This window comes from Schistocerca serialis, unplaced genomic scaffold (genome assembly GCF_023864345.2).
Source record: "Schistocerca serialis cubense isolate TAMUIC-IGC-003099 unplaced genomic scaffold, iqSchSeri2.2 HiC_scaffold_1420, whole genome shotgun sequence".
NCBI classification, from domain to species: Eukaryota; Metazoa; Arthropoda; class Insecta; order Orthoptera; family Acrididae; genus Schistocerca; species Schistocerca serialis.
The window spans coordinates 6,693,014-6,717,725 of NW_026047648.1; the positions used below are offsets into that span (position 1 = coordinate 6,693,014).

At 42.0% G+C, this 24,712-nt stretch overlaps 1 protein-coding gene across 1 annotated transcript in view; it reads left to right on the forward strand.

Annotated features, from left to right (window-relative positions):
- Nucleotides 1–24,712, forward strand: part of LOC126443040 (neuralized-like protein 4) — a 279,279-nt gene that overhangs the window by 214,721 nt on the left and 39,846 nt on the right. The window contains 3 exon segments of the mRNA XM_050090885.1: nt 6,260–6,448; nt 16,854–16,943; nt 16,995–17,150. Coding sequence (XP_049946842.1) covers nt 6,260–6,448; nt 16,854–16,943; nt 16,995–17,150 — 435 coding nt within the window.

The following is a 24,712-nucleotide window of genomic DNA, read 5'->3' on the forward strand; positions in this document are numbered from 1 at the left end:
GTACAAGCATGTGCCAGTAGCAAAATGTGTCAAAGGCTTTCGGAAGACTGTGCAGTGCTTCATAACAACAAATTGCCTCCAATGGACATGACGTCACAACTGTTTACATTAGATTCATATGAGCAGTTGAGTCGTGCATGTACATACTCCCGCTTCTGGCCACAAAAGTGTGGCAGTTAGCTGTATAACCAAGCAGCAAGATGCTACCCGGAAAAATTTTACTGGCGCGTGCAAGCTGCCACATTCACTGGGAGCGAACTGGGGTATCTGCCCCTGGCGGCAATTTCAGTCGAGCATTAATCGCCTTGCTGAACAATGAAGTTATTTTTGTTGGTTTGCTAAAGAAATATGGCTTTATTAATCTTTTCTGCTGATGCAGTTTGATTTGAAACTAATTTTTTTTAACTAAATTTTTTGCCAATCTAGGTGCCCGCTTAGTCTACACCTTCATCAATGTGATTACTCTGCTATTCACAGTAAAGTGCTTGGCAGAGGATTGAATGAACCACCATCTCTCTACCGTTCCACTCTCGAACGGCACGCGGGAAAAATGAGCACTTAAATTTTTCTATGTGAGCCCTGATTTCTCTTATTTTATCCTGATGATCATTTCTCCCTATGTAGGTGGGTGGCAACAGAATGTTTCCACAAACAGAGGAGAAAACTAGTGATTGAAGTTTCTTGAGAAGATCCCGTTGCAACGAAAAAGCCTTCGTTTTAATGATTGCCACTCCAATTCACGTAGCATGTCTCTATCTCCCCTATTTCGCGATAATACAAAACGAGCTGCCCTTCTTTGTACTTTTTCGATGTCATCCGTCAGTCCCACCTGATGCCGACCCCACACCGTACAGCAATACTCCAGAATAGGGCGGACAAGCGTGGTGTAAGCAGTCTCTTTAGTAGACCTGTTGCACTTTCCAAGTGTTCTGCCAATGAACCGCAGTCTGTGGTTTGCTCTACCCACAATATTATCTATGTGATCGTTCCAATTTAGATTATTTGTAATTGTAATCCACAAGTATTTAGCTGAATTTACAGCCTTCAGATTTGTGTGACTTATTGCATATTCGAAATTTAACTGATTTCTTTTAGTACTCGTGTGAATAACTTCACACTTTTCTTTATTCAGCATCAATTGCACCATACAGATATCTTATCTTAATCATTTTGTAAGTAGTTTTGATCATCTGATGACTTAACAAGACGGTAAATGACAGCATCATCTTTAAACAGTCTAAGACGCTTACTCCGGTTGTCTCCTATCTCGTTGATATAGATCGGGAAATGTTGAAATTGCTGTGCCAACGAATGAGCCAGGTGAAACCTTTGTGGATGCTTGTGTGATGTCCTTTGAAGCCTCGGTTCTGGCTACCAGTACTTCCAAGTTCAGCGATGCTGTGTTTTGTGCTCATTATTGATATTTTTAAGGGAATACGAGCAGGGGCTAAGAATTTATCACTCTGAATGATATGTCACTGTGCTCTGATACTTTTCATTGAGCAGAATTCATTTGATGTTTGTGTAGTTGTGGTTAGTGTTGTTCTTTAATTATTTACATTGTTATAAGTGCTGTGCTGATTAGCCGAGGAACTGTTAAGCTTGGTATGCTGATGATACATCGTTGTCATTTCACTGTCAACAAGTCTGACAGTGTTAGTTATATTTGTGAGGAGTGGAATAGAATGCCGTATAAACGTACTCATTCCAGTGGCTCACCTTCGGTCACAACTATTTCCGTAAGCTGCACGTCGGTTAGTAGTAATAGGGTGATGTTGCTCATGATGATATAGCAGTGCATCTGGAATCGAATGGACGTAGTTCACCAGGTTTTTCTAATACATCGCTAGGTGGTGGTGCGCATACTAATTGTCCTTCCACAAAGTGTGAGTAATTGTTCGTGCTTCAGTAGGTTTCCAGGTTACGTTTACCTGGGTGTCACTGATTTCTGAAGTTGTTAATAGGGCAGTCACTTGGGTATCTAGCTAGAGATGAAATCTGTTGTAGTATTAGTGTTGCAGTTGTATCTTTCATTTCAACCTTTCAATGGCTGGCATTTGCAACTCACATTTAGGGGCCTTAAAAGAATTCCAGATTGTAGTGGTACTAATGGTTTGTATATCGTACGACATTTGAAGCAACTCCCTCGCTTTACTTAGTTGTTATTTTCCATACGAGGTTATACTTCACGGTAGGTGAAGTTGACCGGGGTCGCGTTTGTAAGGACATTGTGAAACGTGTATAACCTTAAGTATTTCAGAGCAATAATTGTTGTTTGCCTTAATTGCCTCGGTTGGTTGACTTGGGGATAAACTCCAGCCCCCCCCCCCCCCCTCTCATTTATTGTTCCTCCGACTGAACACTATCCTCCCTTCTGTTACCAAATTGACAAGTCCTTGAAGGGACAGAATCTGTCGTATCACCAGTTCCTCTTTTAGCCGGCCACTCAAAAATGTCTTGTCTTCCTTATTACGTTCATTACCTGTTCGTTAACAACAGTATGGAAAGGATAGATTGCTAATCACCACATAGAGGAGGCATAGGGGAGCCCCCCGCACCCTCTCTGGAGACCTCCCTCACACCCCACACCCACTTCCCCACCCCTACACCCCCTCTGGGGACCTCCCCCACACCCTCTGGCCCACCTGTACCCTCTGCCCCCCCATACCATCTGCCCTCCCCCCACTCCGGTCACTGGGCCCCACCCCCACCCACCCATGCCATCTGGCGCCTGGACGCCCACTGCCCCTCCCCTACCTGCCCCCCCTACCTGCCCCCCCCTACCTGCCCCCCCTACCTGCCCCCCCCTACCTGCCCCCCCCTACCTGCCCCCCCTACCTGCCCCCACCCCCCCTACCTGCCCCCACCCCCCCTACCTGCCCCCACCCCCCCTACCTGCCCCCACCCCCCTACCTGCCCCCACCCCCCCTACCTGCCCCCACCCCCCTACCTGCCCCCACCCCCACTACCTGCCCCCACCCCCCCTACCTGCCCACACCCCCCCTACCTGCCCCCACCCCCCCTACCTGCCCCCACCCCCCCCCTACCTGCCCCCACCCCCCCTACCTGCCCCCACCCCCCCTACCTGCCCCCACCCCCCCCTACCTGCCCCGACCCCCCCTACCTGCCCCCACCCCCCCTACCTGCCCCCTCCCCATACACTTAACTCTTGACCTACCCCCTCTCCATAGACACACCTCTTGACCTACCCCCTCTCCATAGACACACCTCTTGACCTACCCCCTCTCCATAGACACACCTCTTGACCTACCCCCTCTCCATAGACACACCTCTTGACCTACCCCCTCTCCATAGACACACCTCTTGACCTACCCCCCCCCCCCCCCTCTCTCTCTCTCTCTCTCTCTCTCTCTCTCTCTCTCTCTCTCTCTCTCTCTCTCTCTCTCCTCCTTCACCTTTTCTCCTTTTCGTTAGTATTCCCCATTCTTAGCATATTATGCATTTCTATACCTAAATACAACACTTCTACAATTAATGTGATATATGTTCTTGCTCTCATTTACAGTAACTGTTTCAATTAATATTCCCTTTGACAGAACATTTCATTAACTGCTTATCTCTCGAGCTGAATGTAAACGTCAAGTTGATAGGTAGAAATGTGACAGATTAATATGTTTTTGGCATATTGGCATATTTCTGTATACATCTTTTGTTCACTGTGACTTCGTGGGTGTTGACACTGCACACTGTTACCTCAGTGACACCCCACATCTCCGAGCCGGGACATTACAGCACGGAAGAAATGCAATGCCCACTAGGTACAACAACTTGTCACTATGCTGCAATTTTATCCCACCTCGACGATGCACGGCATCTGGCTGTATCCGTTCACGTGCAAAGACGATGAGAAAAACCTACGAACAGTATCCGATTCCAAACTATTTAACTCGTGAACCATTCCTATTACTGCAATTGTTACCTGTGTGTTTGGTAGATGTTGGGTAACACATCACTCTACTGGAGTGACATACAGCACAATATTTATAAAATAACTAATGTTGCTTTTGTTTTCACAGTGTAAATAATACATAATAATTCAGGGTGTATACAACCCGGGACAACCGGGAGATGCGGGAAAAACCCGGGAATTTTTTCATCTGGGAGAAAACCGGGAAAAACCCGGGAATTGTTTAGAATTTGGGAATTTTTCATTGTTTTGGTTTTCAGTTAAATTTTGTGATTTTGACTGGTAAGAAGCAATACTCTAATGAAGGATATTACTGTATCCCACTACTGGAGAATAATACTGCAGCAACAAAACATGAACTATAGGGGGAAAAAAAACGAAAATAAAACTTGAGTTGCAAAGGAAATGCGCCATATACAACAACAAAACAGTGCTCATACAAGCGTCTGCCAACTGCAAAGTGTGTCAAAGGCTTTGGGAAGACTTCAATGCTTCATAACAACAAATTGCCTCCGATGAGCGTGACGTGACAACTGTTTAAATTAAGAGTCGTTTGAGTAGTTGCGGGCGGGCCCTTGCGCATGCGCAGTTTAGTCGCGTATGAGTTATACCTTGTCCCACTTCTGGTTACAGAAGTGTGGCTGGGTGCCACTACCTAATGTTGCCCCAGTTCGGAAATACAGTAAATCTGGGGCTTTCGCTTAGTTACGGAAGGCCAAAATATGTTATTAGTTTCAGATTTTATTTCCACTTTTCTGACAGTCAAGCATTAATCGCCTTGCAGAACAATGAAGTTATTTGAAATGAAGTGTTTAATTTCACACTCTTGGCTGGTTTCAAGTGTTTGCTGCATTTCAAATGCATGTATGGCATTATGCCATAATAAAGAACCAAATATGAGATAATGCAACACTGGTACTCCAAGAAAATTTACATCCGAATATGGACATACAAAGGCTTAGCCGAATTATGCATTTTAGCATTGTTCACGAAATTCCGATGCTCTTGAAATATTCTCTGATGTCTTGTTTCTTTTATGACATTATGTAAGATCTTTTAATGTTCTACACGTACGGAACATATGGGCTTCCTGCACCACCGTAGCTGCGCAAGCATGGTGACGCCTGTTATCTGGCACTCTCTTGCAACTGCTGAAACGAACCTGTTTCTAACAGGTCGCGGGAAAATATTGCGAATGGTGGTTTGAAAAGCGTTAACATTCAAAGCAAATTTCCTTTTGCGCAAGATGAACTGCGTGTGAGAATGTACGATGAATTTCTTAAATCACAAAGCATTTGACTCCATTAAAAATCAACTCTCTGAGGACGACCATTTAGAAGAATTTCGAGCCCAGATCAGGCATTTACGTTGTTAATAATTACTATTAAAAACAGTCTTGATCACGATTTATTTTATAACGTGACCGGTTTCGACCACTACTGTGGTCATCTTCAGACCATTGAGTGGAAACCCCTTTCTGTTGAGTTGTGATTCTCCAACAGAAAGGGGTTTCCACTCAATGGTCTGAAGATGACCACAGTAGTGGTCGAAACCGGTCACCTTATAAAATAAATCGTGATCAAGACTGTTTTTAATAGTAATTATTTACAAGACATTGATCACTGCTGTTCCCATAATGTATTCAAAAGTAATTTACGTTGTTATTCAAAATTTTATCTTAATTTAAACCGTGAACTTTTCTTACTTGTGTGTCTGCGCTACTTAGGAGTGATCTTGCTACTGGCTGACTACATCACGTGTCCTGTGCTGTCATCAGCTGGCGAGGTCACGTGACATGAGCTATGGCTGGCTTACAAAAGGGCATCGCAATCTCGATTTCAATGTTTCGGAAAGTGAATGCGGTGTTTGGTGGAATTCAAATTTATACCTTCGTAATATGAAAATATGCAGCGTACGTGTTGCAGCACATCAAAGGTCTTTCAAAACATGTTTTTTCCTCCCTGAGTTTCGTTCTCTAAAGTGCCGGGAAAATCTACGTCGGTATATAAAACTGTAAACATTCAAACGATTGATGAGTTTTACAGTGCCGAGGAAGAGTGTACTGTCACTTAACACTGAAAAAGTGTATTTTCACTGGGGAGAATGTGTATTTTTAACCAGGAAATCCGGGAAAAATCCGGGAAATTTTTTCTCTGTTCACATACACACCCTGTAATTTGTTGTTGTTGTTGTTGTTGTTGTTGTTGTTTATAACAGTGCCTGTATTTTTGTAGTAATTTGGTAGTGTCAGATGATGACTCTGCAAGATCCCCCTCTTCCGTTCTCTCACCCCCGAAGTCTGTTTACGAGTTGCTCACCTGCTGCTGGCAGATCCGAGGGCAGTACGGCCCCAACTTGGACTCGTTGGGAGTGGGGGACGTGGTGGGCGTGTCGGTGGACGCGGCCGGCCGGCTGCACTTGTGGGTGAACGGAGCGGACCAGGGGGTCGCCGCTCAGGACCTGCCCGCGCACCTGCACGCCCTCGTCGACGTGTACGGCCAGTGCCAGCAGGTGAGTTTGGTTTTTTAGGGACAACTACTGCAGTGTTACGTGGCTTTATGCTGAATTGCAGACTTACTATTTTATCAGTTGATTTGTTTTCACCACGTAACGCCCACTGTTTTCGTCCTCCTTCGTTGTTGAGCGATGGATCACTTTTCGTGCTGACGCCGCAACTCTTCCTTTCCTATATCTTTACTACATTTTATGTATATAAATGATGAACTATTGGTTTTGGCGTTTAACAACTTTTTAATAACTGTGGAAGTATTACAGGCATCGGGTCCCACATAATATGTCACCTGCTTATACGTTTTTCGTGAACCTTTTGAGACTCGCTCGATCTGTTTACAAAGAGAAAGCAGAATATCTCTTCCTTTGACGTCGTCCGACGACGACCTAGCAAGCTCGACACCCTCGCGGCCCGGGCTCTTCCGTGGCTCGTGGTAGTTTGCAGCATTCGTTTTATTCCTTGCCCACTTGCCGCTACGTCAAACTTTCCTGATGATCGTTGGGCAACGTCTTCCATGCCTTTTGGTACCACACTACTCTCTTCTGGCAAAAAAGAACCACACACACACACACACACACACACACACACACTGCTGCAGCAAGACAATACTGTGGTCTGGACTCACCGTTGACATGACTTTATTGCAACGACTACAGTTTGTAGAGAACAATGCGTGGCAATAGTGTCCTGAAGTTTGAGCTATTATTGAAATAACATGAGAAAATTGTTCATTGTTCTAAAAGAAAGCATCCTATAAGGTCAGTTGTTGGTATGGAAGATAAGAGGCACACTGTCTACAATGAAAATTCAGGACATTTCACTGTCACCAGTACAAACTGTTCCAGAAAAATTAATTGGGGGATTGTCAGGTGGAATAAACTTAATAGTTTCATGAAATATCCTTGAACTAACTTCAGCTGAACATGTATTGAAATAAACCTTAATAATCAAATTTATTACTTCAGTCTATTATTAAGTTACTACGGTTGGCATAAGCTTATTAAGTGCAACAATTAACTACGATAACCAGTCTGAAATTTACAATTCACTGTCTATGCAAATAATTTGATAATTACCATATTTTCTCTTGATAATGGCGTGACACACTCGGTTCAATAAAGTAAGGATCGGAAGGAACCTAGGTGGGTGGGAACCCTATACTGCAGTACATCAATTATTTCGTGTAAGGTAGACACACCAAACATATCCGAAACATGTAAATATATAGAGGTGTGGTTTTTTTGCTAAGTTACAGTAAGCAATATGGTGAATTTTCTGTCATGTACAGGTAGTGACACAGAAGTTTTTTAGTGGAGGCACCCTCGTGTAAAATCCCCTCGGTGTTCAGGCGACAAATTAAAACTAGAGCTTCCAGAGATTGTTTGTCAGAGATGACTGACTGGGGTGAAGTACGTTCCCTCGATAGTGACGTCTAGCCTGGTCGTCGGTCGGGTAACGTTACTCGTAATTCTAGCTTCCACCATTTCCGCACACTGTCAGGGCGGAGTTGAGCGATCTGTGAAATTCTTGCAGCATTTCGTATAAAGAATTTTTAATGTTCGATAGTCCAGATCGCAATATTTCAACAGTCATCGATTACTACCGTATTTACTCGAATCTAAGCCGCACTTTTTTTCCGGTTTTTGTAATCCAAAAAACCGCCTGCGGCTTCAAATCGAGTGCAAAGCAAGCGGAAGTTCTGGAAAATTTTGGTAGGTGCCGCCACAACTAACTTCTGCCGTTGAATATATGTAGCGCTACACAGGCATGCTTTGCAGGCACAAAGATAAATACTGGCAACAAAACCTCTGTGTCTGTAAATAAATTTTAAAAAAAAAAGGTGGAAGACGAGCTTTTTTCTCCGCCCCGAGTTTCGACCACTGCATTTTCATACATTATCCAACGAAGTAAATACAAATTCCGTATTGTTCATCTTCGAATGTAGCAGCATTTCAATGTACTACGAAAATCCGATTGGAAAAACTATTTGGGAGGTTTGTCAATATGGCCAACTCTACGTTCTGAATTTTTCCTACCTGTGAGAAGAGATGGTTACTAATACGAACCCGAAGAGATGTGAACGAAGAAATGTGAATCGCATGCAGTATTCTCTGCACCATAAGAAAGAATACGAATATAAACATTTTGCCATGTATTCTTTCGTGTTTGCTGCTATCTCATTTAAATCCTGTCTGCCTAATAAACTACGAAACTAGAGCGAGACAACAGCAAAGGAGGAAGAATATACATATCGTGTCATGTTTATATTCGTATTATTCTTATGCGTAATAGTGATGCAGTCAGAAAAGAAGCAAGGCAACTGACTAGATTTTTAAATCTAAGATGACTCAAATTTGTGTGCAGAATCTGATCTACTAAAGAAGCGGCTGCAAAGATTTTCAAACGGAGAAAAATTTTCGCTAAACTCTGGTTCAGAACATCTTCTATCATACGCAGTCTTTTTTTTTTAAGGGGTGGTAGTGCGCCCGAAAGCAAGCCGTGCCGCAAGCGGCGACGGGCCGTAAGCCCACGCTATCACAGTGCGACAAACCGTGCACGACACAGTACGGAACGCGTTTTCAGCTGAGAGTGATGTAAACACCTATAACAAATAAAACGGCACTTATCAGGTCAAAGGAAAATCGGCAATCAATTCAAACCAGACGAAGCACGTGAAAAAGGAAGTGTACCCGTATAAATAGGGACGGAGAGCCTGACGCATAGCAATGGCTACCTGGTAAAGCTTAACTGCTAAGCTTACGTCTCGAACCAAACTACTGTAGCTGTATCGTCATTCATTCGACCTAAATTGTGTCTCATATTATAATGGACCAACTTTGTTTCAGTTTGGAGGAGCGGTCTAAGACTTTTCTCTTCCTTTGAATTTAGAGTCTCAAATTTCAGGTGTGGCTTAGATTCAGGAAAAATTTTTTTCCTCGATTTCGAGTCTCATTTTTCAGGTGCGGCTTAGATTCGAGTAAATACGGTAGTTTTTTTGCTGAGCAATCGGCCATCTACAGATTTGAAATGGCACAGGAAATTGTACGTAAGAAAGAAAACGGGGTACAATGTGCTGGCAAGTGTAACTACAGGTAAGTGAAGGAAAGTATATGCCAGTTCATGAAACGAGTCCAGTGTCTAATAACAAGAGTGGAATAAGACACGTTGTCATCGATGTAAAACAGTTCGTGCACAAAAGTGAGCACTGGAAAAGTTTTACGTGTCACAAGTAGATGAAACTTTACTTGGGCAGCAACTGCAAAATCTAAATAAACTGAGTAATAACAAAAGTGCCATAATGCTCCATCACACCAGTGAAAGTATATGAAAACAAACCTTTCGTACACACAAATTTAAGAGCTTTATACACGGTGTACGGTACCGTCGTACCTCATAACACCGGCGTGTGCGACGTACGCAGCAGAGGGCAGCGGGCTGCCTCGGAGCTGTAATGTAGCGTCAGTCGACGACAGCGGCGGGGGTCCAGTTCGGAGCAGGGAGCGACCGGCTGGTGGTGTGCACTCTGGCTCACAGAGAAGCTACCTGCCAATAGGGTGGTAAGGATACTTCTGTGAAGCACATATGTTTGTAATGCAAATATTAAGAGGTTAAGCAGAATACAGTTTTCTGTATACAGACTACTATATAAAGACAAGTTGTCATTCAACATTTTTATCAAAAATCCCTAAGTTCTTGCACAATTTACTTCAAATTTTTACACGATACTCTAATATATGTTTGGACCGACATAAGCTACACATTTCTTTAATATATGTGGTATAGGAATACAAATTTCTGTATATAAATTTATATATACTACATAAAGAGTGAAGGTGCTACCGAAAATTTCAAATTTCTCCACTGATCCACTTCAAATTTTTACACAGTACTAAACATTCTGGTTGAGGTAGGCTACATATTTTGTAAATACACAAGATATACATCTACCGTATAAATGGGAAATGTTTTAGCAAAAATCTCGAAAATGTCGTGACAGATTTACTTCGAACACTAGTAAATGTTTTAATGCATGTAGGCAAAATATTTTTTGAGTATATACAGTATGCAAATATATGTATAAATGTAAAAGAAAAACACTATTAGCAAAAATCTCGAATATTTCTTGGCTCATTTACTTCAGATTTTTACACAATAGTGTAACAAACATTGACAACATAGACAGCCATATATTTTTTAAACAACACTGTACAGGTTTTCTGTTTCAACGGAAACTGCTGTGCTGGGAAAAAAAGTGCGGTTGTGTTTCCTTTCTCAAAGTCAGTTTTAACTACGATCATTGCATTTAAACATTAGACAGATTGTCCTGTATACCAATGATTCCAACCAGTTTACTCATTCGTGTAAGGCAACTTCAATTTCTAATCGAGGTTTTTGTTGGTAACAACACTAAAGAAGGCCAAAATTGGGCGGAGGTGGGGGGAGGAGATGGAGAGAGATAGAGGGGAATGGTAATAGAGAAGGGAAAAAGGAGATGGACAGAGGGGGAGGAGATGGAAAGCAAGAGGGGGAGGAGGACATTAGGACGTATGTCCGACTCCCATACGTACTTAGCAATTGCGAAGCACTGCCAGGTTAGATAGTAAGAGAAAACTGAGACGCAGATGACTTCTTAAATAAAACAGTGAATAAATTTAAGGGTGTTGAGCACTCATTTTGTACGAGGTCCGAGATGCGGGTTATAACATTACACGAGTGTGTCCTATGTAGTCGGATCTACTTTGCATCACGTTGAGTGTAGGGGAGTCGAAACCAGTAGTGACCCGTGACGTCATATCAACACGAGTTTTTTTTTTAATATGTGTCATTCATTTCTAAATTTTATTGATTATTTACAGAGTAAAGAATTTAAGTATGTACAACATTTAATAGATAATGAGTTTTAATGAGATAGATATAAATATGTTTTGACATAGCAAATAAACTTGTTGCATTATGCATAATACGTTTTCTCTTTGTACGAACAAAAAACTTCTCTGTTGCTCGAGTGCGTGATCGAGTAGTCGTCGAGTGCGGATCTGCTGTAACTTTCGCGAATGGGCAGAGAATTGTTAATTTACAACCCAAAGTCGATTTAAAAATTATTCTAGGGAACCACGGCCAGACTTCGGTGCAAACAAATCGCGCGCGGATTCTCAAATATTGCCGTGGAGTTAAAGATACGCGGCTGGATATCGGGCGTTATCGTCGCGTGTGAGATTTGGTAACATTAACCACAATTTACGGACATTAGCTTGATAATAACTATTAAAGACTTATATGAATCAAACAATGGAAAATCCAGGATGGAATGTAACAATACCAGAGAAGGAAAGTTGGTACTCACCATATGGCAAAGATGCCGAGTCGCGATAGGCACAATAAAAGGATTCACACAATTAAAGCTTTCGGCGATTAAGGCCTTTGTCAGCATTAGACACACATACACACATACACACACACAACTTGCACACACACCTGCAGTCTCAGAGAGCTGAGACCACACTGCAAGCAGCAGCACCAGTGCATGATGGGAGTGGCGACTGTGTGGGGGTAAGGAGGAGGCTGGGGAAGGGAAGGGGAGGGATAGTATGGTGGGAGTGATGGACAATCAAGTGTTGCAGTTTAGACGGAGGGCAGGAGAGAAGGTGCGGAGTTTATATATATATATATATATATATTTCGTCTATAATAGAGGGAAACATTCCACGTGGGAAAAATATATCTAAAAAGAAAGATGATGAAACTTACCAAACAAAAGCGCTGGCAGGTCGATAGACACACAAACAAACACCAACATACACACAAAATTCTAGCTTTCGCAACCAATGGTTGCCTCGTCAGGAAAGAGGGAAGGAGAAGGAAAGACAAAAGGATATGGGTTTTAAGGGAGAGGGTAAGGAGTCATTCCAATCCCGGGAGCGGAAAGACTTACCTTAGGGGGAAAAAAGGACAGGTATACACTCGCACACACACACATATCCATCCACACATACACAGACACAAGCAGACATTTGTAAAGGCATTTTGCCTTTACAAATGTCTGCTTGTGTCTGTGTATGTGTGGATGGATATGTGTGTGTGTGCGAGTGTATACCTGTCCTTTTTTCCCCCTAAGGTAAGTCTTTCCGCTCCCGGGATTGGAATGACTCCTTACCCTCTCCCTTAAAACCCATATCCTTTTGTCTTTCCTTCTCCTTCCCTCTTTCCTGACGAGGCAACCATTGGTTGCGAAAGCTAGAATTTTGTGTGTATGTTGGTGTTTGTTTGTGTGTCTATCGACCTGCCAGCGCTTTTGTTTGGTAAGTTTCATCATCTTTCTTTTTAGATATATATATTTCGTCTAATTGATATTAATAAACTTCTTTCGACGTTGAAACTTCGTTAATGCTGTCACACTCATTCAGTTTAGTAGAATGATAGATAGTACTAGCTACACTACTATTTACAGTTTTAAAAGAAAAGAGAGTACATACCTGTTTTTATTTTGAGAAATGTTCGTACTTCAGTCGTCAGTGTTCTCAAACCAGAGGCACGAGTGACGCTCCCTCACAGCACTACGATATCGAGAACCACCGAACACGTGTGCCCCCTTCTCACTACATTTCTGCATTGGAAACCCTGAGACACAGCCGCAATACGAAGAAGGAAGAAAGGAGAGGAAAGATCAGCGAAAGAAACGGAGCAAAGAGAGAAGGGGAGGTCACAGTTGACAGCACAAAGTGTTGTGTTCCAGTTGTGTGATTAGACACTCCATTCATTTTATTAATTGGTATATATTTTCCTTCAGTTACATCCTCTTAAACTCATCAGTGTGTTTTGCACTATTTTGCCCTTTATGTGCAATTTTCTGCACGTTTTCAGATCTTTATACAGTCGATCGGTCAGCTGAAACCGGTAGTCAACAAACGGGAAAATATGGCGATCCGGACTGTTAAATGCGTAATGTCTGACTTACATTGCTAGTGTGAAGTCATCTCGAATTCAGACACGCAAATCCGGAAAATTGGTAATGTGGCAGTACGCCCCCACCCTACCGCAATGCACTGTCACTGACGGCCAAAAGGGCAGCAGAGACTAGCCCAGCTTCCACTCTCTCCCTAAGATTTAAATTTCCATGAAAACACTGTCTCGACCGCTCATCTGGAGGCACATCTCCTTCTCTGTTAAAAATGTTACTGCACCTGCAGATTTCTACTGGGTGACTTTTTTTTGCGGTCAAACCTTCACATTACCGATTTCCCGCATTTGCGCACGTGAATCCCTCTCTCCACACGACACTGTTTCCCAGTGACGTCAGCTCCCAAAGTCAAAGTGGAGCGCCACTATAAAGCGACGAGATATCGCACCCGGCTCACAGTCACCTCCCTAGAAAGACGGTGGTGCTAATCTTAGAAAGGTAGAGTGTTGACGCCAGTTTGACAAAGTCCGAACACCGGTAGGTCTGCGAGTAGCTTTTAATATTTATCTCTGTACGTCCATCCGTTCGGAGGCGGTTGCGGGACTCGGCTGTTCGATACAGAATGTCAAATGAAACACTTTTCAGTTTTCTAGTTTCCAAACTTATATTATTTGGATAGCAGTTTTGGTGATTTGTAGAAAGGTGCACTACAGCGAGCAGAAATCTACTAATACCGGTATTGCTGGCCCCCGTTTCGACCAGAAACCGAGGTGGAATCCCGTACACGTCAGTCAGGGGCCTGAAGGTGGCATAGGAAATCACCAAAAGTGGGAGCCAAATAAAATAAGTGTGGAAACTAGACAGCTGAAAGGTGTGTCATTTGACATCCTTTAACATTTACAGCTGCCAAATTGACACTCTACCTCCCCCCTTGTAATTGAAATTGTATACTATTTTCTACCACGGAAAAAGGAGTTCGACGATGTAACGTGTGTCGTGTCAGTAAACAGTGACGAAGTAACTGTTCTGCGAGCCAGTGTCCTGCCGTCAGACAGGTGTCACGAATGTCTGCCGTACCGTACGGAAAGAACTCTGACGCACCTTGTTCACGAAAGTTGTAACCTCCCCCTCACTTACTGACCTCAATGACAGTGAACAATTCAACCGCATGTACCTAATGGAAATTTGGGAAAAGCAATCGTTACCGAAGTTAATCTGTCGGTAAAGAGGGAGGAAAGGGTTGCATCTAAATGAAAGGAAAAATGCAAATGAAACTGGTGGAAATTAATTTTGAAAAGGAGTAAAGTTAATAAAGAAAGTAAATGTGCGGTCGTTACATTAACAATTAATTGGCATTAATTAGATATTTGAGATTTGGGGAAAATTGCGGTTGCCAGTCCTATGAACAACTACTATAATAACTGAAAAAGAAAGGTTAATGCACATACAATTAGCACTAAAAGCGTGGCAACTGAAGGTTGACACGTGTTGTGTGAAAACTGAATGTTTGTCAGAAGTAATAAATTTCGCTACACTCTGACTTAATTTAGCAAAAGAATTAATAGAACCGGAAAATTGAAAGTTAATTTAGTGACTGAAATTAATAGTGAACTTTGTTTCCGAAACACTGCGAAATTCAGTAAAATGAGGTTAGTCTTGGGCTACCTCAACAATCATTTCAAAAGCTACTTGAATTTACACAATTTAGAAATAAGAGATTTAACTTTGAACTTGAATTAAACGATTCTGGACAATTAACAATAGTAACATTTAGTAGGTACCAAGCTGAGCAACAGTTACAGGTAAGCTAAAATACGGTAAGAAAACTCGGACTCTTAATTTGTGCTTGTGTAATCTAAATATTGTAGCCAGCTATGAATGCCTTAACTGAACTTTGAAATTAAAGCAGTGAAATGGAATGATATTACTTTAATGCTGGCGTTTGAATTTCGACGACACTCGGGTTCATTTTGGGAAAGGAAGGGACCCTGCTTGGTAATGCAATTGGGACAATGAGCAACAAAGGTTCATGTTATGTTGCTGTAATTTTGTTTGGCAAATTGAACAGTTTGAGAAGCTGAGGCCTGCCATACACTTCTAAAACTTCACGTGCTTTCAGTCTTCCTTGTTGGTTGATTGAAGGTTTGAAGTCGTCGGTCGGGGAGGTGGCGACAGTCACTCGTTGTCGGCCGTCGCTGTTGCAGAAGCTGGATGATGGCGCGCCTTCTTCTCGACACGGTCACCAGGCGAAACGGGCTCTTGATGTGAGCCAAATAATGCTTCCCGTCCGCGACACCGTGTTAGAGACTATCATAGCAAGTCGAGCACAATTACATGCTGCCAAACCCCAAAAGCGCGGCAATTCGCGGGAGCGTCACACAACACACCTGCTCCACCGCCCTACTCCAACCAGACTCTGCTCTGTCCGCACTCCATGCGACAGAGTTAACCCTCCCGAAGATCCTAAACACTTCGGTTCATCACACAACCTATCGATGTATTCGTTCGATAGCATAGTTTTCCCTAGGCAAGACCCAGCGTAAAAATACAGACAATATTTACAAAATAAACCAATTATACATCAACATAAGTGTGTGTGTGTGTGTGTGTGTGTGTGTGTGTGTGTGTGTGTGTGTGTGTATATATATATATATATATATATATATAAGATGAGGTGACTTACCGAACAAAAGCGCTGGCAGGTCGATAGACACACAAACATACACACAAAATTCAAGCTTTCGCAACAAACTGTTGCCTCAAGTGCTGGCAGGTCGACAGACACACAAACAAACACAAACATACACACAAAATTCAAGCTTTCGCAACAAACTGTTGTCTCATCAGGAAAGAGGGAAGGAGAGGGGAAGACGAAAGGAAGTGGGTTTTAAGGGAGAGGGTAAGGAGTCATTCCAATCCCGGGAGCGGAAAGACTTACCTTAGGGGGAAAAAAGGACAGGTATACACACACACACACACACACACACACACACACACACACATCCATCCACACATATACAGACACAAGCAGACATATTTAATGACCAATATATCTGCTTGTGTCTGTATATGTGTGGATGGATATATGTGTGTGTGTGTGTGTGTGTGTGTGTGTGTGTGTGTGTGTGTGTGTGTGCGAGTGTATACCCGTCCTTTTTTCCCCCCTAAGGTAAGTCTTTCCGCTCCCGGGATTGGAATGACTCCTTACCCTCTCCCTTAAAACCCACTTCCTTTCGTCTCCCCCTCTCCTTCCCTCTTTCCTGATGAGACAACAGTTTGTTGCGAAAGCTTGAATTTTGTGTGTTTGTTTGTGTGTCTGTCGACCTGCCAGCACTTTCATTTGGTAAGTCACATAAAACAATTACAACATATAAAGACATAGAAATGTAATATCTTCGGGTAACAAAATAACAGAAAAATTTATGGTACAATGGACGGAAATAGAGGGATACGCATTTCTGGCGTTACAAAGTGAAGTGTGAGAAATCGGCATACGGTGTGCTGCTCCCGTCCAGGTCCGCGTCGTCGGCGGTCCGGGCGAGAGCGCCACGCCCGACGAGGCTCCTGCCTTGCCGCTCGGCACGGAGGAGGACGACGGCGCGGAGGCGGTGGCGGCGGCCGAGCAGGCGGGGGTGGGCCCGCCCGTGGCGTGCCAGGCGGCCCAGGCGGCGGCCGCGGCCTACGTCGCGGAGGTGGACGACGCGGAAGACCGGGACGGCCTCAGCGAGAAGGCGGACCTGGAGTGCGACGAGAAGGAGAAGGTGGAGGCACAGGCAGAGGCGAAGCGTGGGGCCGGCACTCAGCGGGACGAGGTGAGTGCGGCGCACCGCGGTTGCTGCCGCCGGGGGTACGTGTCCGCACGTAGTCGGAGGCGGGGGCTCGCCAGCTTCCCACTGTTCCCCGCGAGCGGGTGTAGGTATACAGGCCCATGGGACATGAAAGGGAAGTGTTGTTCAGCAAGGGAGTGAGACAGGGTTGTAGCCTCTCCCCGATGCTGTTCAATCTGTATATTGAGCAAGCAGTGAAGAAAACAAAAGAAAAATTCGGAGTAGGTATTAAAATCCATGGAGGAGAAATGAAAACTTTGAGGTTTGCTGACATTGCAATTCTGTCGGAGACAGCAAAGGACTTGGAAGAGCAGTTGAACGGAATGGACAGTGTCTTGAAAGGAGGATATAAGATGAACATCAACTAAAGCAAAACGAGGATAATTGAATGTAGTCTAATTAAGTCGGGTGATGCTGAGGGAATTACATTAGGAAATGAGACACTTAAAGTAGTAAAGGAGTTTTGCTATTTAGGGAGTAAAATAACTGATGAAGGTCGAAGTAGAGAGGATATAAAATGTAGCCAGGCAATGGCAAGGAAAGCATTTCTGAAGAAGAGAAATTTGTTAGCATCAAGTATAGATTTAAGTGTCAGGAAGTCGTTTCTGAAAGTATTTGTATGGAAGTGAAACATGGACGATAAATAGTTTGGACAAGAAGAGAATAGAAGCTTTCGAAATGTGGTGCTAGAGAAGAATGCTGAAGATTAGATGGGTAGATCGCATAACTAATGAGGAAGTATTGAATAGGATTGGGGAGAAGAGAAGTTTGTGACACAACTTGACTAGAAGAAGGGATCGGTTGGTAGGATATGTTCTGAGGCATCAAGGGATCACCAATTTCGTATTGGAGGGCAGCGTGGAGGGTAAAACTAGTAGAGGGAGACAAAGAGATGAATATACTAAGCAGATTCAGAAGGATGTAGGTTGCAGTAGGTACTGGGAGATGAAGAAGCTTGCACAGGATAGAGTAGCATGGAGAGCTGCATCAAACCAGTCTCAGGACTGAAGACCACAACAACAACACACGGGCCCCACTTTACTTCTCTAAGAGTCCACCTCTTTACTGAACTGTTTACTAGTCTTTGTTGTGCCGGTGTCCACAGATGCTATAAGTTTGTCAGACAACTCGAGATTGCTCCCGGAGTATAAAATGTTTGAACTGTGTACGAGAATATAGGCAGATATTGTTGTCCGATGTTGTCGTTGTGGTCTTCGGTCTGAACACTGGTTTGGTGCAGCTCTCTGTGCCACACTATCCGTACGAACCTCGTCATCTCCAAATAACGACTGTAACTTACATCTTCCTGAATCTGCTTACTGTATTTGTCTCTGTCTCATTTACAAATTTTATCCGTCGCACTTCACCCGATACTAAACTCGTGATCCGTTAATGTGTCAGAATGTGTCCTGTCGACCTATCCCTTCTCCCGGTCAGGTTGTGCCACAAATTTCTTTTCTCCCCAGTTCCGTTCAGTATGTCCTGATTAGTTACCTCATCTACCCGTCTAATCTTCTTCATTTTTCTGTAGCCCTGCATATGAAAAGCTCATATTCTCTTCTTGTCTACATTGATTCCCTCCTTTATTCTAATTCTATCACATATTTCTATTTCCTCCAGTTCCACTTACAAGGGGAGGCCACGACGTTTGGATTACAGATTTGCTTCGAACTTTGTTCACTTTTAATAGTCCATTGCAACAGCATAAGGTATATGCAGGAAGGCATATCCCCTAGATAATTTTGAGAAAAAACCAATGAGAAGTAGTTTCACGTGTCGGTGATATAGCGGTGCATTGCAACGTTGAGCACAAGGTACCGCAGTATCGTTAGGTATGTGGTTAGTGTCAAACCTCCACAATCGGTGGATCGCGGAATAAAATCCCGATCGAGATTTTTTTTTCCCACGCTAGTCTTATTATTTCATACGTGCTACATTTGAAAGGAAATGTGATAAAAAGTAAATCTATTTGTATGATTTTTTTCGAATTTCCAGTGTATATTACATTTATAATTAATGACAAGTAAACGACCAAACACGAAAAGTATCCTTGTAATTTGTGCTTGTCACGATTTCCAAAATCCCTAATACCTCAAATCGTGTAAGATACTGAGAACTTCTTTGTACCTGGATGCTTCAATCTGCAGACACAGGTTTCGAGAACGACGGACAGACTTGGAAAGCACAAGTCAAAAATCAATAAATAAAGGTGTAAATAACCTTATCCGGCAATACAGTGAGTTGAATATGCCGGAGTATGAGGGTGATAAACGATTAATTGCTGGGTGTGCTTTTGACATTGTAAGTTGTGGGAAATATTTTTTGTACAGACACAGAAAACATAAATTAAAATGTCATGTACTACGTCGAAGAATGCAATTTTCCTGTATGCGCAAGGAGTCTTTAGAGACTGTAAGGAAAAGCAAAGCTTGTCCTCACTTTCAAAAGTTTCTCTTTCTTCCAACAATGTGCTGCAAACACAACCTTTTCGTAAATATAAGTGCCAAAAACTGATGATGTAGAATCGAATTTATTGTGATAAAATGTTTACGAGAAGTAATTTCTCATCAATAAACATTTCCGGGCTAAGTTGCCGTGGTCGATCTGTAGAACTTCTTCTCCCTGACGTTTCGTTCTCAACTACGGAGAACATCTTCGGAGGTGAGTCAACGACTGGCTGCTAGGAGCTGGGGCCGCCGCTTATATGGATATCGTAGAGGGCGCCACCGCACATCACGTGACGTCGATGTGCAGCTATCTTTGGCTATCGTCTGTTCTCTCGATTGCAGGCACTCAATTGTCACGTGATTGACGCAACGTCGACCGCCATAACTTATCCAATTTTAATCCTTCTTCTTTACGATTAAAATTGTATTGATGTTTGTGGATATAATAATGCGACATCCTCGCTAGCACGCTTGTTTCACCAAATTTTATTTCGTGATCTCCATCCTTAAAAAAGGATGGAGATCACGAAATAAAATTTGGTGAGACAAGCGTGCTAGCGAGGACGTCGCATTATTATACACGTATGTATAGAGAGGCAATTGAAATCCACAAACATCAGTACAATTTTAATCGTAAAGAAGAAGGATTAAAATTGGATAAGATGTGGTGGTCGACGTTGCATCAATCACGTGACAATCGATTGCCTGCAATCGAGAGAACAGACGATTGCCAGAGATAGCTGCACATCGACGCCATGTGACGTGCGGTGGCACCCTCTACGATATCCATATAAGCGGCGGCCCCAGCTCCTAGCAGCCAGTCATTGACTCACCTCCGAAGATGTTCTCCGTAGTTGAGAATGAAACGTCAGGGAGAAGTAGTTCTACAGATCGACCACAGCAACTTGGCCCGGAAGTGTTCATTGATGAAGACGCCGGCCGTGAAAGCCTACATGGAATGAAGTAATTTCTCGTTTGCTGTCAGTCAAATATGAACAAGTCTGAAGATGCTTGATAAGGTTTTTAACATGCCACATAATGTCTGTCGTAATAATAAAAATTAGTAAATAGCAATATAAATTTGGAAATTTGATAAAATTTTGTGTAAATACATGTCTTTTCATCATATTACCTTTGAAATGGGCTGATGACCTCAGAAGTTAAGTCCCATACTGCTCAGAGCCAATTTTTCAAATGTGATATGCACATAATAATATGACTAATGTTGAAAAGTATAAATTAAAAAATCTTGTCTGAATCTCTGCACACTGCTACATCATTGACATCTAAAACTACTCTTGCGATTTCTCCTAAATTGCCCTACAAGTGCTTCTTTATACTTAGATATAATGTTGTCCTAATGGACTATTAAAAGTGTACAAATTTTCAAATAGATCTGTGGTCCGAACATTGTTAGTACTTCATTTGTTATTCAATACACCCACATAATCTTCAACATTTTCTTGTAGCACTACATTTCAAATTTCCCATTCTCTTCTTGTCTGAATTGCCTATTGTCCATGTTTCACTTCCATACAAGACTACACACCAGACAAATACCTTCAAAAAAGACTTCCTAACTCTTAAATCTGTATTACGTGTTAAAAAATCCTCTTTTTCAGAACTGCTTTCCTTGCAGTTGCCAGTCTGCATTTTATATCCTCTCTACTTCTGCGATAATAACATTTTTCTTGCTCGTATAGCTGAACTGATTACTACTTTTAGAGCTTCATAATGTAATATAATTTGACTACATTACACTGTTCTTTTTTTGTGGATGTTCATCTTGTTTTAGGCATTCACTAAACAATTCTTCCAAGTCTGTGAGTTAATTACTATGTCATCAGCAAACCCCACAGTTTTCATTTCTTCTCCTTTAACTTTAATTCCTACTCCAAATTTTCCTTTGGTTTCCTTTACTGTTTGCATAATGTATGGATCGAATAACCTAGGGGATAGGCTACAACCCCGTCTCACTCCCTTCTCAGCCAGTGCTATCCTTTCCTGCCCTCAACCCTCATACCTGCCATCTGCTTCCTATGTAAGTTGTAAATAACCTTTCGCTCCCTGTATTTTACCCTTCCTGCCATCAGAGTTTCATAGAGTATAACACTTTCAACATTGTCAGAAGCTTTTTCTAAATCTACAAATGCTATAAATGTAGGTTTCCCTTTCTTTAAATTATCTTCTAAGATAAGCCATAGGGTCAGTATTGCCTCACACGTTCTATATTCCTCTGGAATTCAGACTTGTCTTACCCGAGGTTGACTTTGTCAGTTTCTCCGTTCCTCAGTTATATTCACATCTGTCAACACTTGCCTTTTTTTGGTATTGGAATTACTAGATTCTCATGAAGTCCGAGGGTATTTCACCTATCTTTTCCATTGTGCACACCGGGAGGAATAGTTTTGTCACGGCTGGTTCTCCTGTCGATATGAGTAGTACTGACTTACATGTTTCTGTGCTCTGTGAAGTTCAACTCGCAGTATATTATTTCCCATATCATCTCCATCATTTCTTCTTCCTTTTCTATAATGTTGCCTTGAAATTTATTATACTTGTGTATAGCCCCTCTGTATTGTCGTGTCAGCTTTCCCTTCTTTGCTTAGTACTGGTTTTCCATTGGATGTCTCAGTGTTGCTACAGCTGCTTCTCTTTCCTCCAAAGGCATCTTTTCCTGAAGCAGTATCTACTTTTCTCCCGGCTGTAAATGATTCTATAGACTTAAGTTTGTCCTGAAACCATTCCTGCTTAGGCACTTTGCACTTTCTGTCAGTCTCATTTTTTAGAGGTCTGAATTCGCCTACTTCATTTGCTGTATTTTTATATTTTCCCATTTCGTCAGTTAAATTCAATGTCTACCTCATTATCCGAGGATGTCTACTAGGCCGTCTCTTTTTATCTATTTGGTCATCTGCTGCCTTTACTATTTTATGCCTCAAAGCTCCTCATTCGTCTGTGTTTTATCTCTGTCCTGTGCTTCAGTCAGTCGTCACCTAGCACTCCGACGGAAACTCTCGACAGTGTCTCGTTTCTTTCAAAATATCGAGGTCCCAGCTCCTTACTTTCCTACTGTTCTGCAGTTTCTTCAGCTTTGTGTGCAGCACAAAACCATTAAATTGTGAAGTTCATTTCATCCGAGATGGGCCGATTGGTACAGAAACCAGTTTCCCTAATTATGTGAAAAGACAGTCTCGGTGGCAAATTTATTTTTATTATGGATAACACGTTTTGCTGGTTAAGGCTTCTTCAGATTTTAAAAGGCTGACATGTAGTACTTTGATAGCCCTTTCAATGTGTGAAGAAGTCTTAATCAGGCGAAACGCATTATTTGTAATAAAAATAACTTTGCAACCAAGCCTGTCTCTTTGTACAACAAATTGTGGTCAGTCCATATTTGTTCTGGGAAATCTCTTATCTCCAAAATTCAAGAAATATACTGAAATTCATAGATATCTTTAGTGTCTCTCAGCATATCAGAAACCTGCTCACAAAGTAGTTGGGATCGGAGTTATGGTAACCTCTTTGGAATAGTCAAAGTTGACTGCTTCTAGAGCAGTGTTACACTTTACATACCATATCTCAAATAATTGAAATGCTTTTAATGTATTTTCTTTTTCTGTGGTAATTACTAAAATACCTTCTTGACAATGAATATTTCCATTATTTCACAACACATTTACTGTGTATGTGGTTGAGAATATGGGGGGGGGACTTGTTTTTATTTATTTATTTATTTATTTATTCATTCATTCAACTCGTATTCTACAAATATCATATCAAAATTTTGTAGTCGGCATATTCTATATAACTCTTTAGTGTGTGTAAGCAAGCCGAAGGTTATTTTTTTTATTTTTATATATATATATATATATGAGAGAGAGAGAGAGAGAGAGAGAGAGAGAGAGAGAGAGAGAGAGAGACACCAGCAGAGTGGCATTGTGTCAGCTGGACACAATGCTAGGAGTCTGGCATGGTATGTTCTATTTAGTGAATTCTCACTGTTATTCGTAAGTTATTTACTTTCTACCACAACTTTTCATACCATATTTATGTTATTAATTTATATCTATACTACTGTATAAAAAGAAGTCATCATTTAATGTTGTTACCAAAAATAATTCCAATACCAGAGAAAGCAGGTGTTTACAGTTGTGAAAATTAAAGAACTACCAGTTTAATAAGTGACGGCTGCAGAATACTAACACATATTATTTACAGAAAAATGGAAGAACTAGTAGAAGCCGACCTCGGGGAAGATCAGTTTGGACTCCGTAGAAATGTTGGAACACATGAGGCAATACTGACCCTACGACTTGTCTTAGAAGATAGGTTAAGGAAAGGCAGACTTACATTTCTAGCATTTGTAGACTTGGAGAAAGCTTTTGACAATTTTGACTGGAAAATGTTGACTAGAATACTCTCTTTCAAATTCTGAAGGTGGCAGGGGTCAAATACAGGGAGCAAAAGGCTATTTACAATTTGTACAGAAACCAGATGGCAGTTATAAGAGTCGAGGGGAATGAAAGGGTAGCAGCGGTTGGGATGAGGTTTGTAGACAACATTGTAATTGTGTCAGAGGCTGCAAAGGACCTGGAAGAGCGGTTGAACGGAATGGACAGTGTCTTGAAAGGAGGCTATAAGATGAACATCAACAAAAGCAAAACAAGGATAGTGGAATGTAGTTGAATTAAATCGGGTGATGCTGAGGGAATTAGATTAAGAAATTAGACACTTAAAATAGTGAACGAGTTTTGCTATTTGGGGAGCAAAATAACTGATGATGGTTGAAGTAGAGATGATATAAAATGCAGAATGGAAATGGCAAGAAAAGTGTTTCTGAAGAACAGAAATTTGTGAACATCGAGTATAGATTTAAGTGTCGGGAAGTATTTTCTGAAAGTATTTGTATGGAGTGTAGCCATGTACAGATGTGAAACATGGACGATAAATAGTTTGGACAAGAAGAGAATAGAAGCTTTCGAAATGTGGTGCTACAGAAGAATGCTGAAGATTAGATGGGTAGATGATGATAGGGTCATTCCATGTCAATTCAACACAGTAAAGTAACATTTTTAACCTGATCATCTCAGATTTCTT